The 17812-nt window shown below is 38.1% G+C and overlaps 1 protein-coding gene across 1 annotated transcript; it reads left to right on the top strand.

Annotated features, from left to right (window-relative positions):
* The first annotated feature begins 10372 nt into the window (after window positions 1–10372).
* LOC133798017 (E3 ubiquitin protein ligase RIN2-like) lies at window positions 10373–15640 on the top strand. The gene is made up of 13 exons (XM_062236185.1): window positions 10373–10570; window positions 11039–11460; window positions 11586–11663; window positions 12034–12120; window positions 12200–12321; window positions 12552–12648; window positions 12776–12881; window positions 13023–13180; window positions 13270–13407; window positions 13482–13549; window positions 13691–13918; window positions 14464–14842; window positions 15173–15640. Exons 2-13 carry the CDS (start codon window positions 11221–11223, stop codon window positions 15227–15229), a joined length of 1758 nt encoding a protein of 585 aa, XP_062092169.1. The 5' UTR covers window positions 10373–10570; window positions 11039–11220; the 3' UTR covers window positions 15230–15640.
* Window positions 15641–17812: the final 2172 nt, after the last annotated feature.

Genomic DNA, 17812 nt, shown 5'->3' with positions numbered 1-17812 from the left:
GCTGGCGTGCTTGGACCTAACTAGGAAGTACCAAATTGAAGAAGTCCTTCAACCAGGCACCTATAAACTTGCTCGCTTAAATGGAGATCTCATTCCTCGTTATTGGAATGGAGAACACCTGCGCAAGTATTATCAATAAAACAGTTCTTTTTAAAGAATTGACTTGTATTAATTTCACTTTTTACAAGTTTATGAACAAGGGTTAGTCAATCATATGACTAATCGCTTAGAAGTGTAAGATCAAATTTTTTATCACTCGTACAAACACGATTGTCCATTTATTTAAAAAAAATAAAAGGAACTGTGCGCAGCCAGTTATTCTTGCCAATTATTGTATTTATTAAAAGTATTTGCTCATTACGTGTGTTGTTTTGCTATATAATCACTTTTTATAAGTATTTCTACGAGCAGTATTATTCGAACAGGTCTTGGTCTTGGCAAGAGACCGATGACCTTAAGCTCCTCAATCACTTGGGGGGCATATAAGGTACTAAGCAAGCAAAGCATATCAACAGGCATATGTAAACACACGAGCAAAATAAGGGAAAACATACTACGGTACTTAGAGTATTTTTCAAAATTTTGTTTAAATTTTATTAAATCAAAATAAAGTGCTATGCTAAGTTTGGTCATGCAAATAGATGTTATGATAATTTGCAAATATTATAATATCAAGAAGTAAAATATTTTACACTGCGAGCAGTTTCTGCTCGGATGTAATTGTTAATTAAAAGTAAAAGCTGCCCACACAACGAAAAATTGTCTTGACATCACGAACTGTGGTTCACGTGTTCTAGTTAGAAATTAAATAAATAAATTAAGAAGTAGCAGGAGTAGCTGAAGGATCTTGCTGAGGCTACTGGTCGACTATGGTATCAGCACCCTCGTCAACGCCTTCAATGCCCGTGGCCAAAGAAATCTCAGGGGATCCCTGAGTTATCTCTTCTTCAAGACCAGCAACGCACTTCGTCGACTCAGCCTGCTTCATACGCTCTGGTAAATAATCAAAGTTCGCCTCGCGATTATTTTTCTAGAACATATAAAAGCAGTTAAATGTCGCTCCCTTGAACCTCTCCAAGTCACTGGCGTTGGTTTCTTCGAGCAATTTAACTCGCTCCTCCAATTCAGCAGTTTCTTTCATGCTGATAACTAATTCATCTTGAAGTTTGGAGGCCTCTTTGTAGTTCAACAATGAAGACTCCCTGTACCTCTCTTTAGACTTTGTGACTTTAACCAGGGTCTCCTTAGGTTGTTTTAGCTCCTCGCCCAGTTTGGCAATCTTCTCCTCGATAACTCTTAGTTGTTCCGTATTTTTCTCCTCGGCCGCCTTGAGCTGCTCGGCGTGTTTGGCCTTGCCTGCTTTGAGCTGCTCACTAAGTCTCTCCTCAAACTCTTTGGCATATTCAGCAGCCATCGCCTTCGAGCGACGCTAACCAGTGCTCAGGGTTAGAACTCCCTGCGATCAGAGAAAATATAAAGTTGTTAGTAGATATAAAAGAACAAGGCAAACAATTAAAACACAACAAAAATGGCAACTTACATTGAGTATTTCGTTCAGCCTGCGACTGAAGATCTGGTTGACCTTCATGGAGCCAGTGTTGTTGATGGCTTCTCAGCTGCACCGATGCCTTGATAGCTTCTTCAGCTTGTCGTTGGCTGAGTTGAAGGCTATTTTCAAGAGGGCCTCTCCTTGAGTATTTCCTGTCTGATCAGGAGGATTCTGGTCGGTGGGAGATGGTGGAGGACTCGGGCCGATGGGAGCTTGAGGAGGAGTAGTTTCCTTGGAAGATGCAGGTGCAGGAGGGTCTTCATTCCTCACCCTTTTCTTGGAAGGGTTGCTGCTACCTTCCCCAGGGTGCCGTCTGCTTTCCTTCTTCCTGCTCGCAGGAGTAGTAGTTTTGGGCTGGCAGTATAAATCAAATGCATCGTTGGAAGGCATGACTGCATGATATAAACAAACGATTAGGAAATATAAATTGAGATATTTACTAAAGCAAGGAAATAAGAGTAAGAAAAACTCTAAATAATATACCCGAGTCATTATTACTGGTCGATACATTATCTATTGTACTACTGCTACACACACTCTCTGCCTTGAAGAAGTCTGAATTTAAACTAGTCGTATATTTAAAGTTGCCGTCCCCGTCAAATAAATGACAGGGAATGGGCAAACTGTCTAAGAGTGAGAAGTCAGTACCGTTCTCATCCGAGGATTCAAGTATGGGCTCGGGGTGTTTAGGAAGTTTATGCTTGCCCTTCCTATGTTGAGCAGGGACATCAACTGCTTGTGGAGTGCTGGAAGGCTCCTTGATGGTCACTCATATAGCCTGCCTCCTCGGGGGCTGTGACACATCTTGGTGCTGCTCGAAGATATCTCCTCCAGTAGCACTCCCAGCTGTTGACTCCATCACATCCTGGTGATGTGCAAGAAGGCTGACCAGCCTTAGGTTGCTCTTCGTGACCAACTCTTTCATGCTCTTCTCAATGTTTGTCATGCTGGCCAGGGCTGCTGCCCTTATCTCCATTTCTGGAGTAGGGCCTAGTCGATACCATGGACCTAAACAACACCAAAGTTATAAAGAATGTATAGAGAAGCTAAAAGAAATCAAGTGACCAGTGAGCAAAAGATTTACCTCCTCGGGTGAAGGCCAGGTTGTCAGCGGCCAAGTCTGTTGTAAGAAAGTACTCTTGAAAGTACTTCCTTACATTGGACTTGTGGGTGATGTCGCTCAGGAAGGTGCGAGTGAACTCCTAGTGGTAGAAGTGGAAGAACCCCGTGTTGTTGTGGTTGGGGTTAGACTTGAGATCAAACAGGTAGTTGATATCATGTGGCGTTGGTATGGGCCACTTCTTATGGTTATAGAGGATATAGAGTGCAGAAAGTACTCTGTATCCGTTGGGGTGATTTGAAAAGGGGCGACCTCGAAATAATTGGCCACCCTTTGGAAGAATTGATGCAGAGGAAAGGTTGCCCCTGCCTTGATGTGATACCTCGACCAAGCGTTGAAGGCACCCTTAGGCACATTTGCCCACTGGTCGGGTGAGGTTTGATGATAGTTATCCTAGGAAGACCATACTTCCTAAGATAGTTGTTTACCATCCTAGCTGAAATGATGCTAGGAGGCGCTACATACCATTCAACCTCTGGCCTAAGGCCATCACGAGGTTGGGATTTAGGTTGAAATTCTGGTGGTGAAGTGTTTATGGGCTGTGGGTTGGTAGAAGGAGCCTCAATGCGAGGGGCAAGCTGATTAGTAGAACGGTTGGTTGTTTTCTTCTTCCTTTGAGTAATCGATTTTATGCGACCCATGTTTGGTGAACTAGGAAGAGGTCTGGTTGATGGGTTGTGTTGTGAAAAAGGAACTTCTGAAAATGGCAGTGAAGGCTGTTCTTGATCCTCGAACAGTAATGCGAGCAAGTCGTCGTCAATGGGCCTCTCACCTCCCCACGGATCGTGCATGAAAATCTGCGAATAGAGAAGGGGAGATGAGAATCTACGACCAACAGACAGAAGTAGTGGAAACGTTGGGATAACGTTGCTCATGTATAAAAGCTAAGCTTTTATACGACCAACAACATTTTAACGTAAACACTAAAAACATGTGAACAGTTTGGGAAAACGGATTAAAAAGCAGAAGTGAAAATTTTCACGGAAACTTTTCGACTTTGAGACAAGGCGGGAAAAACTCAGATTTTTCCAAGTGTATGAAAATTGAATTTTTACATCGATTTTGCGCCCTAAATTAGTAATCCTAACTCCCAAGCCAATTCCTAAGCCTCATTTAGTATTTTTTTTCCCTATCCTATCATGTTACTATCTACGAGCCCGATTACCCTAAAGCTAATTTTTCTCAAGAACATTCATAAACTCAAAGCACTGAATATCAGAAAACCAGAGAAGCAGACGTTGCATGGCATATCAGAAATAAGGAAGATCAGGAAACTTACTTGAATAGAAGATCGAAGCAAAGTCACGAGTGTTGATTCAAATGAATAGATAGACACACCTCAGATCGAAAAAAATCTTCTCAGTTTTTCTTGCTTCTGAGTTCTTGAGAACGTGAAGATTGGTAAAAAGTGAAAAGTGGGGAAAATATGTTATTTATACTGATTGTGGCACTGTAAAAGAGGTAATGATTGTTATATTATTTTAAATAATATAATGTTAGATTAAATAATGTGACATAATGTGATTTTTCACACAAATGTGATTTGTCACACCTTGTAACATATTACTGAGAGTCACAAAATTGGACACATGTATGTGCCCAAATGTGACATATTTTGGAGTTACAAAAACAGTTACAAATTTGTAACTCCCAAAATATTACCCAATAATGTGTAGATTTGATATTACACATTTTGATTTGAATCTCAAAGCCATAAGAGATATGGCTGTTAGAGATGTGATTTTAACTCCCATAATGTGTATGGAAGTTACAAAATCAAGTGGGAATGAATTTGGAACGTTTTGGCAAATTTGGAAAATTGGTTGCTGAACAAACGTCTTGGGCTGCGGCCTGAGTTTTTCAGGCCGCGGCCCAAGAGGCAGAAAACATCGTGGGCCGTGGCCTGAGCGGCTGACAACATTTTCCAAACTTCGGTTTTATCCAATTTTGAACGTTTCCAACAGCCAAGTAACTCACAAATCTCTATTTTAATTCCATAAACATCCAATTAATCACTGGTAATAGCCATGGGGGTTGGTGGAATTTGAAATTCAAAGGGTGTCTCAAAACTCTATAAATAGGATTGTAAGACACACCATTTTCCATCCACAAAGCACTTGGCTGGAAAATACACCATAGATGCTTGATAATTCCAGAGAGCTATTTCCTAGAGAGATCCCTTAGTGCTTAGAGAATAGGGGGAAATAAGCTTTTGGACAAAGGTTTTGAACCTTGTTCAAGTTGGTGATCCCTACTACTCTACACTTTGGTTGTGTAAGAGTTTGTTCTTTCTATTAGTTTTATTTTCATTCTATTGATCTTGTTGATCTTATTTACTTGTATTATTATTGTTTTGAGTTTGTAATCTTCTTCTTCTACATCTTTATATTTACTTGTATTTTGAGTAATTGAGTTGTAATATTTCTTTAATCAATATTATCCTATCTATTGTATTTTTGCATAGAGTTGTATTTTGGTTTTTCCATATTTCCATTGAGTATAAAAATATATTATCTAACAATGATGGGGTGAATTTTCGAAACGTGGGGAAACGTGTTAGCCGTCAAAATATTTTTGAGAAACTGCAATGACATGATTAATTACTTTTTTCGAAAAGGCACTGACAAATGTGACAGGTCATACAGAGGGTCGGTTAAGTTTACTTTATGCTGGTCGCAGTAAAATAAACTTGGGGGAGAAAATGTTTACCCAAAAATGGACTACTCAATGACGTGGAAAGATTGGCATGCACGTGGGATGCACGTGACAATTTAAGTGAGTATAATCTATTCGACTATCAACCAGAAGAGAATTGGCTCATCATACATCATAGTTATGGGCAACCAGCCTGGTCGCATATATTCATTTATTTCCTTTAGATATGTGATCTTGTAATTATGTATTGATTGTAATTTCCCTTATTGTTTAGATACGTCTGCATTAAATGTAATTAAGGCCCATTGGCCCATGTAAAACTCCTTTAGCCTATAAATAAGAATGAAAGGGCTGAAGAGAGGGGATTTTTTTGAAACTTGGAACTTTTGAGCTTCAGAATTCTTAGAGAGAAAGAGAGTGTTTTTATCCACCACAATTGTATTCGTCTGAGATCTGGTGAAACTTGTGAACCCTAGTTCATTGATCACTGTTCTTGGAATTCTACATCAATAAGAACACTAAGTGGACGTATGTCATTACCATTTGATTGGGGCCGAACCACTATAAATTGTTTGTGTCATTTATCTTTTCGTCTTGATTTCATCTCATTTTCATCTTATTTTCTATCATTTTATCTGACTCCGTATCGTTGACCATTTCGAGGATCAACAATATTCATCTACAAAAATTCCTAAATATTCAACAATAAATGAAGATATGAAAGATAATGAAGAGGTAAAACAATTTAATTATCCAAATATTATTTACCTTAGTTACTTAATATTGTTAATTTTTACGAGTTTTACCATATTTTTCTTATGTGGTATATTACGTGGACTTTGAAACTTGAAGAAGCTTGTGATGATGAAGATTGAAGACACCAAAAGAAAATATATTTAACTTTTATTTATGGACTTGTGGGTTGTTTATGTCGACGTTGAAGAACTTTTTAGACTACTATTGTTTATTTTAAGTTTTTAATGGATTCTTATGTTTGATTTAATGGATTATTATGTTTGTTGTTTAAATGAGTTTTTATGATGTTGGTTTTTTATTCATTTCAGAGTTAAATTTTTAATTTTACAAAAAAAAAAAAATTATAATAGGGTGTACCTAATGGGTACCCTTCCCCCGACGGGTAATCCCCGCCACATCCTGCCCCTGCTTCTATTTAAACGGGTATAGGGGTGGGTATGAAGTGATTTTAGTGAGCGGATATGGGGGTGGGGAAGCAATCCCCAACCTCGTCTGTAACGTCCTGGTTAGCCAAGACCATCACACTGTGTACTTTAAATAGTGCTTAACTCGATAAATGAGTCTTTAGGCCATAAACGTGCATCTAAATGTTATTAATGGGCCAGGGTCAAAATCTCGGTCAAAAGGAATGGATATATTTAATTTAAAACGATAAACTGTGCATGGGATCTCATAAAAGTTTTTACAAAGTTGTTTACAATCCAAAATGGTCATTACAATTTAAAAGTTACAATCCGCCGACCTAAGTGGCAAAAATAGGGTTAAACCCTAGTTCCCCTGAGAAACACTATGGCCGTGATGGTCAAGCGGCCACATATGTACACATCTCCACCTAAGCTCTCCACTCTAGGCTAGGTGAGCTTTTCTTTCCCTTTACCTGCACCACATAGCACCCGTGGGCCAAGACTCAGCAAGAAAACTTATTACTGCATGTATACAAGTATTAATAAATGATTGTGAAATCATTATGGGGCTCGCAATCCTAATCAGATGACTGTGAGTCATCCTAGGGTCTTGTGCCTTGAATAGATGACTAATAAGACATCCTGGGGTCCTGCGCCCTGAACAGATGACTTATAAGACATCCTGGGGTCCTGCGCCCTAAGCCATGTGACTATCAAGTCACATGAGCCTTTTAGCCCTGGCTCTGAGTAACTAGCCATATACTAGCCAAGAGCTTTATTTTTCTTCGACCAATAGGTCGGACGCATATAATGCTCTTGTTGATTAGATCTAATCATATCGACCAGTGTTCAATATGCTATAGCCACTCTTGACTCACAAGTCAATTCCATAAGCTCAGTGCTTAGTGCTATTGCCGATCCTGACTGATAAGTCAAAGCTTCATGACCAGCACTCAACACTATTGTCGTTTCTGACTAATAAATCAGTGCCACTCGTAAGTAAGCAATGCAACCAGGCATTCATAATGCAACAAATGCCCATATATAGAGCACTCAACATGCGTCATCAATAATCATGTATGTCACATAATGGGTGCAGTTTTCTTACCTCAGACTTGAGCGTAAAATAAATAAAGAACGACCCTTGAGAACGATCCTGACCTTAGGCCCCTTAGCGGTCACCTAATCATAACCAAATATGAAATCCCATCAATAAAATGACTAATAAAAGATTCCTGGACCAAGTTCTAGCCCCCGGGACCTCGAATCCTACTAAAACGGTTAGTAGATTCGATCCCGAGCCTTAAGGTTCGAAAACCCGCGCCTAAAACCAAATAAAACCTAAAACCTGGCTAAAAAAGAATAGGTGGGCTGCGATCTGCCCCCAAGGGCCGCATCACGCCTCCTAGAGACAGGCCCCCTGTCTGGGCGCCAGGGGCGGGCTGCGACTTGCCCATGAGGGTCGCGGCGCGCCTGCCAGACAGAGCCCAGTGAAGGCTCTGGGATTCACTCAAGTTGCGGCTCCCATGAGCTCGGTCACGACTTGACCCCGCGCACCCAACTCCCCTGCATTTTCTTCAATCCAAACTCAGCAAAAAACACAACCCAACAATCCAATATCAAAACCAAACCCCAACACAACATAACCACCCATCTAGCAATAAAACCCAAGCTTCAAAACACCTAAAACACCATCAAATACTCAACTCCATATCAAGCTTACAAACAACCTTAAAAATAGAGTAAAAATCAAAGTTTAAGCTTAGAATCTTTACCTCAGTTATGAACTGAATCCCTTCACTTGGTGAAACTCAATCCTAGACTCCAAGTCTTAATCCTCAAGCTTGAATTCTCTAACTTCGCTTCAAAATCCAAATCGAGTGAGAGATAGAGAAGATGATCGAGAGAGAAGAGAGAAAACTTTGTTTTTACCCTGTTTATTCTACAACCTTCCTCAAATCAAAACTATCTAATATAGCCTAAAATGACCAAAATGCCCCTAGGGCCATCTAAACCCCTCAAAGCCACCCAATGGCAATTTTGTCATTTTCACCTACCCCGTTAATCATAATTAACGTTCTCCAATTCCTGCTACACCCAATATCCTTAAATAATTACTAAATCATATCCTATTACCCGCTCATTCCCGGTAATGTACCAAACACCAAATTACCCCTAAGCTCACCCTGAGCCCGGTAATTAACCCCGTTATGACAAAACCGCTAACTTGCCTCCTAGGATCGTCTCATACCGAATAACTCAAATATATCCACATAATAATGTGGTCTGACCCATATATCACATACATGCACATAGATATACAAACAAAACCATATAATAATACAATGCACATAATCATATAATATCCGCATTAAATCTGTAACGACCCAAATTCGCTAATAAGGCTTAAGGCCCTAACATGAGTTTTAATGAAACCCTATGCTTTGGTTGTGACTAGGTGATAAAGGCTTAGGCTCAGGAACGGATCGTGCTTGAGGGGTGTTGCTCGTAATCCAAAACTGTGAAGATTAAAGGTAAGCAAAACTGCACCTGGTTGAATATTTGAACGGGACTAAGGGCTCCCTAATATACATGATTGAAAGAATGGTATTATGCCATGTAAATTGTAAACCAACGGCCTAAGCGTGCCACGGTTAACTTGTGCAATTGGCACGACTCGGACACTGGTATCCGAGGACAGCTTGTTATGCACTGAGCTCGGTTTAAACAGGCCGGAGTCAGTGGGTTAAACAGAGGGTGCGACCTAAGGTGTCAACCCTAGTATTTGTGTAAATTGAATGTTATACTTGGCTATGGATGAGATTGTTGAATAATCTAAATGTAGTTGAGGTTGCTTGTACCTACCTTGAAGTTTGCTTATATGCTATGGATTGAATAATTGAACATGCTTACTAGAATGTCTGTTTGAGATTGCTATATATGTTGTGTATGTTGTTTTTTTGCTGGGTCTCGACTCATGGGTGCTGCGTGGTGCAGGTAAAGGCAAAGGCAAGATCGATCAGCCATGATTGGAGAGCTCTGCAGGGTGAATGTACATGGCAGGCCACTCAGCCGCCACGGTTGAGGAGATTACAGGGACAAGAGAACTAGAACCTTGCATTTTGTCTTAGTATGGCTAATGTTTACTTTTAACTATTGAGTTTTGCAAACCAGCTTTTAAACACTGGTCTTTTGGGAATCCCATGTATATAACAGTTTAATTATATAAAATGAGTCTTTTGAGACCAAAACCTTTTTAACCCTAGCACTTACATGTTTAATGACACATTCTTAAAATAATGACTTGATTAGCAAGTTTTGCACCTTTATAAGTACACAGTGTAGCAGTCTTGGCTATCCAGGGCGTTACAAAATCAATTATGACACTCTTGATCCTCTAATCCATACACAAAGCCACACTAGGGAATTTGAGATATTACATTGTCCTACCCCGTTTATATCCCTAACTTGTCTTGTAAAGTTAACACGACCTAAATATGATATGTTTAATTATCATATTAAATGTGTCGTGTCACGAGTTTACTTGTTTATAAAGATGTGGTGTTTGTATATATATTTTATGTCATGTTATTTAATCGTGTCGTATTTGTGTTAAGCATAATCATATCGTGTCACAATTATATTGTCAAAACCGTAAAAGATAATACAAATTGCCAACCTTAACCATACTTATACTTTTTTGTTTGGGGTGTTTTATTAAGGCTTTTGTAATGTGAAATTATTATATGTGGTTGGTCTAGTAGTAATGAATAGTTGTACATCCGATCCGGTATATAAATATTAGACGCTTTCGGCAATATCTTATACAAATATTATTTATTTTTATTTTTTTAAAAACAAAACCTTATTCATTTTTTCTCAAATATTTTATGCCGTGACGACGCGACGGGTATATTGCTCATTTCTTTCCCGGAAAATCCACTCATTATTTATTAATATCTAATTCGTTTTTTTTAAATAAATAAATAAAATTCTCTTTTCTCTCTCTTCTGAAAAATTGTGAGTCCTATCAAAATTGCAGAAACCCCACCGACGCTACCTTAGCTTTGTATTCGATCGATTCAGGTTTGCGATCTGTTTGATCAATTCTATAACCATTTCTACAATCTTTTTTTTTTTCATTTCGATTTATGAGTTTCATAATTGAGGTTCTTCATATTCTGAGTCTCTCTCTAGTTTTACTTAAGAAGTTATAGATTTTCCTCTTTTTTTTTTGTTGGAATTGGGTATGTTGAATTGGGCTTTCTTATAGTCTGGCTTATTATTTTTGGAATAAATTACAATGAGGTATGACCTTTCTGGGAGCTTGATCGTTTGTTGAAAGTTGTAATATTTTGTGCTTTTTATTTTCTAGTTTTTGATTTTTACGATTGTTATTATTGTTTAGGCATTGAATACGAGATCATTCATATATCTGAAAAATACTTTAGTGGAATCAAACGTGCGTTGTTACCTTCACTGCTAATTGTTATTAATGGTTGGTTAAATAAACTCATGTTACTAATTTATTTATCATTAATTTTTGTGTGGCAGTTTTTTTATTTTATAACTGGGGAAGCTGCCGTTGCAAATGGCTGTTCAAAATTTGGGTGGGGTTTAACTATATAGTTTGTTCCAATGGCTAAATTGATGGGAGAATGTTTATGCTAGTGATAACCAGTTCTGATGAAACTTTTGGAGCTGGGATTTACTGAAGAGGCTGAATTTTTATACCAATGGGTTCGAGCTATATAGCCATCTCGGCGCTCTGTACAGTGTTAAGCTTTGTTGGTCTCCATTGGTGGACCGAATCATCTTTAGTCAGATTGAAACCTGACGGACTAATTAGTGAGAATTATACCTCTGCTGGGAACGACAACCATGTAGTTGATTTACTTTTGGGATCATATACAACGGTTGCGCTGCTTGCTAATTTTGTGCTCAATGTATTCGTTTTACTTATTCTACTTCTAAAGGTAAGCTTGCTATCTCTTGAAGTTTACTGAGTTCTCGACTACACGAGTCTACTCTGGTTAACTTTTATTGTACTATTATTTACTTTGCATATTAGTATTAGTGTGATGGTTGTTGTCTCTTACAGACTATATTCTTTGTGGAGTTGTATCCTTCTGAATCTCGAAAGTTGGTGGAACGTCTTGTTAACTATGTAATATATAAGGTAAATGTTTTATCCCTATTCCCTATACCAGAACAATCTTTTTAAATTTACTATGTCCATTGTCTATATATTTACTTCTTTAAGAGCATGTCATGTCTATAATGTTGGACATGTTGTGCTTGTGAGTTTTCAAGATTATTCCAACACGGCAAGCCACTATCTGTTTACAATTTGATAATGTTGTTTATACTGGTGGCAATGAGATATTTTTATATGTAGGTTTGTTTTAATAAGTATGATATAAATATATATATATATATATTCCTATTGTTAGTTTGGTTCCTTGTTATTTTTGATGAATCTTTTTACTACTGGTGTTTCCTTTGTAGTAATAGTGATTAAATTGCTGTATATCTGATCATATATGCAGGGGACATTTCTTCCACTCGTTGTTCAACCCACAATATATCATGCAAGCTTGTGGTCAATTTGGTTGATTGTTCTTTGTTGTCTAAAGGTATAATCCTGTGATAGAGATGCTCTGTTATTGAGATAAATAGCTTAGTTCTTTTGACATTTTGAAATATTTTGCACAGATGTTTCAAGCTTTGGCTAGAGACCGTCTTGAAAGACTAAATGCATCTCCATCTGCAACACCAATGACATATTTCCGTGTGTATTCAGTATTGTTGTTGGTTTTCTTTGTTGACGTCCTCTGGTATTCTCTTAATTTTACTTTTTGTTGTGGAGTTTGTAAAGTTCCTAGATTTTATACTCTACCGATGCAACACTTCTTTTAGAAACATTTAGGCAATGCGGTTTCCTATTATCTTCCTTAATAAGCTGTGTTTTTGTATATTTTCAAATGGTGAAGCAGAATTTTTTCTTCCCATGCCAATGAAATGTAACCAAGTCATGTCTCTTATATAATCTGTTGGGTGCCTACAGGATACAGCTCTGTCTGGTAATATATAGAACTTTGAATATGTCAGTGTTTCTGCTGTTATTGTTTGAGCCTCTCAGCATTGCATTTGAGACTCTTCAGGTAATGTTAGAAACCTTTTATGACATCTTTTTTATTAGCTCAGTCATTAACGTTTCTACACCAGTTTCCTGTAAATAATATATAATCAACTTGACAATGATTCGGGTATGTCAAATATGCTTTGTAGGCTATTTTGGTGCATGGGTTTCAGTTACTTGATATTTGGATCCATCATTCAGCATGGAGTAGCTCAAATTGTCATAGATTTAAAATATTTAACACATCAGCAGCAGGTTATCAACACTGTGCTTTGATTATCCACATTTTAAATAGAATAGATAGATGTTCCAAATACCTTGTTTCTATGATCCTTCTCCAACACTTTATATTGTCAGTTCTCAACAGTCACTGTTTTCATTTGGTGTTACCTCCAGGTTCGTTGCTAGAATGGAAGTGTGTACTCACTCGGAATTTGGGATTTTTTTTGGACATGGCAACATTGTTAATGGCGCTTGGTCATTATTTGCATATATGGTGGCTACATGGCATGGCATTCCACGTGGTGGATGTAGCCCTTTTCTTAAACATCCGTGTAAGTATTGTATTTCTTTCCATCTTTCCTCATCAATTTTGCTTATGAGATAACTTAGTTTATTCTTTAAATTTATTGGTTCTGAGCAGGCCTTGCTAAGTGCAATTGTAAAGCGTGTAAAAGGATTTAGAAAGCTGAGAAGTGCTTTAGGTGCTCTTCATGCAGCACTTCCAGATGCAACGCCTGAAGAGCTCCGAGCATATGATGATGAATGTGCCATTTGTAGGGTATGCTTATAATTTTTCTGCTTACCGTTTGCATTCTTTCTATCTTTAAACTAATGAACTGGGGAAATGAACAGGAACCTATGGCTAAGGCGAAAAAGCTACACTGCAGCCACCTTTTTCATCTTGCATGTTTGAGATCTTGGTATGATATTACTTTTTATATTTTGGTTTCTTCTATTTCTATTTTTGTGTGTGTGTGTGTTGGGGGGGGGGGGGGGGGGGGGGGGGGGGGGTGTTATTGAAGAATTTATGTGTTTGTGCTGAAATTACATAACATTGACAGGTTGGATCAAGGTCTAAATGAGATTTACGCATGTCCAACTTGTCGAAAGCCACTTTTTGTCGTTAGATCTGAAGAAAGATCTCAAGATGAGGCAAATCCAAGTAATGCAGACATTTTGAGTGATGAACAGCTTGCTCGTCAAATAAGTTCAGGACTTGATAGACAAAATACTGCTGGAAATATCCTACCCAATCAGATACAGAATCATACAGAAGGCGGTCCTTGGAGGTTCATTTCCTTACTCTACACCAATGTAGTTTTTTCTTGCCTGCCTAAAATATTTTTTCTTATAGCTGAGATAAGTTAGTGCCCTAATTTAGTCATCCTCCTTTTGTTTTGCTGCCAATAACCTGCTGGCATTATATTCTAGTGAGGCTGTAGTGATGGTGTGATTTCTTGTGAGACAGACTTGGAACTGTGATTAGGGATCAACCTATCATCTTCACCATTTGAAGGGCTTGACTCTTTCATTATCGTCCTCTCTTATTATAATTTTTTTCAGCTTGTGGCATAATGATAAACTTGATTGGGCGCATAAGTCCCATTAACTTGAGACTTCTATTAGGAGAGATATCAAAGTTGGATGCCTGTTATACTGACTGAAAAAATAAAATAAAATCATTTTAGATAGTCTAATCATTCTTAAAGTTTATGTAAAATCTAAAATAGCCGTATAAGCTTTTCCAGGAACTTATTTATTTTGAGAAGGTTGCAAATATATAAGGCTTTTTTCAATTATAAAAAAAGATTAATTTTCTTATTTTGCCCCATAGGAATGCAGGATTAGATTCAAGTTGGTTGCACACTTGGCCAAATCAGGGAATTGATGGAGCTGGTCCATCTAATGCTATTAGATCAGTGGGTTTGGGGAGAGTTCAGATGATGATGAGGCATCTTGCTTCTGTCGGAGAAACTTATGCCCAGACTGCTCTTGAAGATACTACCTGGAACCTGTGGCCTATGAATCCCTCTCAGGCTGCCCCAACGGTCCCACCAATTCCTCCTGCTGCAGGTGGTAGAAACCCCAGAGGAACTGGAGGTTTACATATCAGGACTGCCTCACGTGCAAATGACAACCTAGCAAACATACTTGCCATGGCTGAGACTGTGCGGGAGGTTTTGCCTCACATCCCAGATGACATAATTTTCCAGGTTCAGTTTCTATTCTTCACTCCATATCGTCTGCATATTTGCTCAGTTATTTGGTCTGGAATAATATCATATCTGTGGCTTTCTAATTACTTTGTTTGTAGTGCCAATGTTGGTAGCTGTCCAGCTGCCAACTAACACACAAGAAACTGCAAATTCATAAACTGTAATATAGGTTAAACACAATAATGTAATATTATTAATAAATTCGACACAAGATTTATATAGTTGCATAGGTTTCCACACAATCACATTACCATCACCAATTTTTGTACTATTCTGAAGATTTTGAACTCTCTGTAGTCTATCCTATAAGTATCTACTGCTTTGCAGGATTTGCAGCGAACAAATTCTGCGACGGTTACTGTGAATAACCTTCTCCAAATGTGACCAGACCAGGCACATATTGTTAGAAGGAAGGAGCTTTGGAAGTCGCCAAGTACTTCAGTAGGTTTGGTTACTACAGGCCTCTCTCCCTTTGCCCTCGTTTTCCATTTTCTTTTTTATTTTCCTCTACTCATATTGTTGAGCTTCATTCACTGTATATATAGGCAGCTCACTAATTTTATGTACCAAAAGAAACGGGAAAAGATACGACAGTATAGCTCTCTTTTGTACCACCAGGTGCTGTGAAAAATAAATATTAAATGTATCATTTAACATAATGTAAAGTCCCAATTTGCAGGCTGGATCTGATACGCCAACATGTTCTACTCTTAGCAAGTTGGCAAAGGAAATCTAGCTTGTTTCATTTGAATGGATTGCATGTTTTAATGTAAATTTTACAAGTTCTTGTTTGAATTCTTCAGCCATGAAGTTCAGTTTCATTATTTTGGTCTCTCTCCCTCAAGCATCAATTGAAATTGTATTTTTATATATAATAACAAAATTTTCCACAGTAGAAGGTTGTATAATTCCATTTTTGTTTCTTGCAATGTTTATTGACCAAAGAAAAAAAAACCATGCCCTTGTTTCTTATTTTTGAAATATCATATATTTTGTTCTTATCTTGCTTAAGATATTATTGCTTGTTGTAAGTTTTAGCCCGTATATCTCACAAGACAAAAATCGTGTTTAAGATATTGTTATATGTACAAGTATTGTTGTTTTCCCTGATGTCTTTTGTCATTGATGTTATTCTCTAAGTACCCGTCATCGGTTTGTTGTTTTCCTTGATGTCGTTTGTCGAAATTGTTAGTCCTCTGCTTTTTTAAAAATTCTAATGATAATCTTCTAATTTATAAATTCTACAAAATTATCCCTATACTTAATTTTAAATCTAACTTTTTTTATGAAGTACATTTATTTTTGTGTTATTTCAATTAATAGATTTAGTTATTTTTAAACTAATATAAAATAATCTCTTATGATTTTTTTTTTTAGTTTCAAAAATTAAAATAAATGTAACAACACAAAAATAAAAATGTCTTCTTGAATAAACAAAATATTTTTACATTTGTTATAATTTGTTGATGGTGAGTTATCGTCAACATAAGATAGTCGAAAAAGTGTAAAGTTTGTGTAAAAAAACATAGAGAAATTCTAAAGAAAAATGATCTTATTAAAAATGGAGAAAAAAAAAAATTTATCTTAAAGGTGTTTTTACAACAATTTTTCTATCATCCTCTTTGTAGAGGAGGGTTTCTTATTTATGGGAGAGTTCATGTGTACCCTTTCATACAAGGTGGTCTCTAGGAGACAGCAAGGTTTTGCACGAGTTCATGGTGCAGAAAGTGGTGGCCCAAGTGGTAGTGCTTTGGCTGCTGTATGTTTGTACTGTTGTAGCCTCCTGACATTCGTACATTTGTTGCAGAGCTACACATACGTGCCAAGAAGGGGGTCATATCCTTTTAGTGCCTTTTGTTGCAATAACTATACAAAAAAAATCATAAAACCTATGTAAAGTATTCGTGTTATCGTGTCTGACACGATTATTAAACGGGTCAACACGATTATGACACGACACGATTAAGGTAAACACGAACACGACACGATTATTAAACGTGTCAAAAACTCAAACACGAACACGACACAATTATTAAACGTGTCATGCTCGTGTTTACCTTAATTGTGTTGTGTTGTGTCATCGTGTCGTGACCCAAATTGCCACCCTAATCGAAACCCCATCGAAGCTGCTGTGTTGCCACCGTCGAAGCCACTGTGTTGCCACCGTCGAAGCCCCATGTCCCTCATCTCTCAATCTCGCTCAAAGATTCTCCCTCTCGTCGTCCACGAGCTCATCCCGCCCCTCTCGTTTCTCCCCCCCATGAGCTCATCCAAAACCCAGGGCCTCTGGGTTCGAGTTTCTCCCTTTCCACGAGCTCATCCCGTCCCTCTCGTTTGACATTACAAAGGTAATTTTTTATTTTTTATTACATTCAATTTGTGTTTGTAGTGTTATATTTTAGGATTGTTTGTGTGTTTGTGTCTGGTTTTGGGTTTGAATCTGGTTGGTTAATGTATGGATTGGTGTGAGTATGTTGAGAGTGAAGTCTGGGATTTTTGTGGGTCTGGTAAGGTTGCTCGATGGTGGCTCGACGGGGTTTCGATGGTGGTTCATGCATGCTCGATATGGGTTCGATAGGTTAAGCCGTTAAGGGTTCCAAGTTTAGGCTCGATAAGGTTTGATGCATGCTCGATTGGGTTTGATAGGTTAGGTCATTTGGGGTTCCAGGTTTATGCTTTTGTGGGTTTCATTCATGTTTGATGGGGGTTCGATGCATGCTCGATTGGGTTCCATAGGGTAGGCCCATTAGGGGTTCCAGGTTTAAGATTGAGGGATTCGATGCATGCTCGATGGGGGTTTGATGCATGCTTGATGGGTTGGGTATTTTTTGGGTTCGATGGTGATCGATGTTGGTTCGATAGGGTATGCCTTAGGGGTTCGATGTTGGTTCGATAGGGTGGTCCATTATGGGTTCCAGGTTTAAACCTAAGAAATTAGATGCATGCTCGATGGGGGTTTGATGCATG

This window comes from Humulus lupulus, chromosome 8, assembly GCF_963169125.1.
Source record: "Humulus lupulus chromosome 8, drHumLupu1.1, whole genome shotgun sequence".
Lineage (NCBI taxonomy): Eukaryota > Viridiplantae > Streptophyta > Magnoliopsida > Rosales > Cannabaceae > Humulus > Humulus lupulus.
This window is presented reverse-complemented; position numbering and strand designations above follow the sequence as displayed.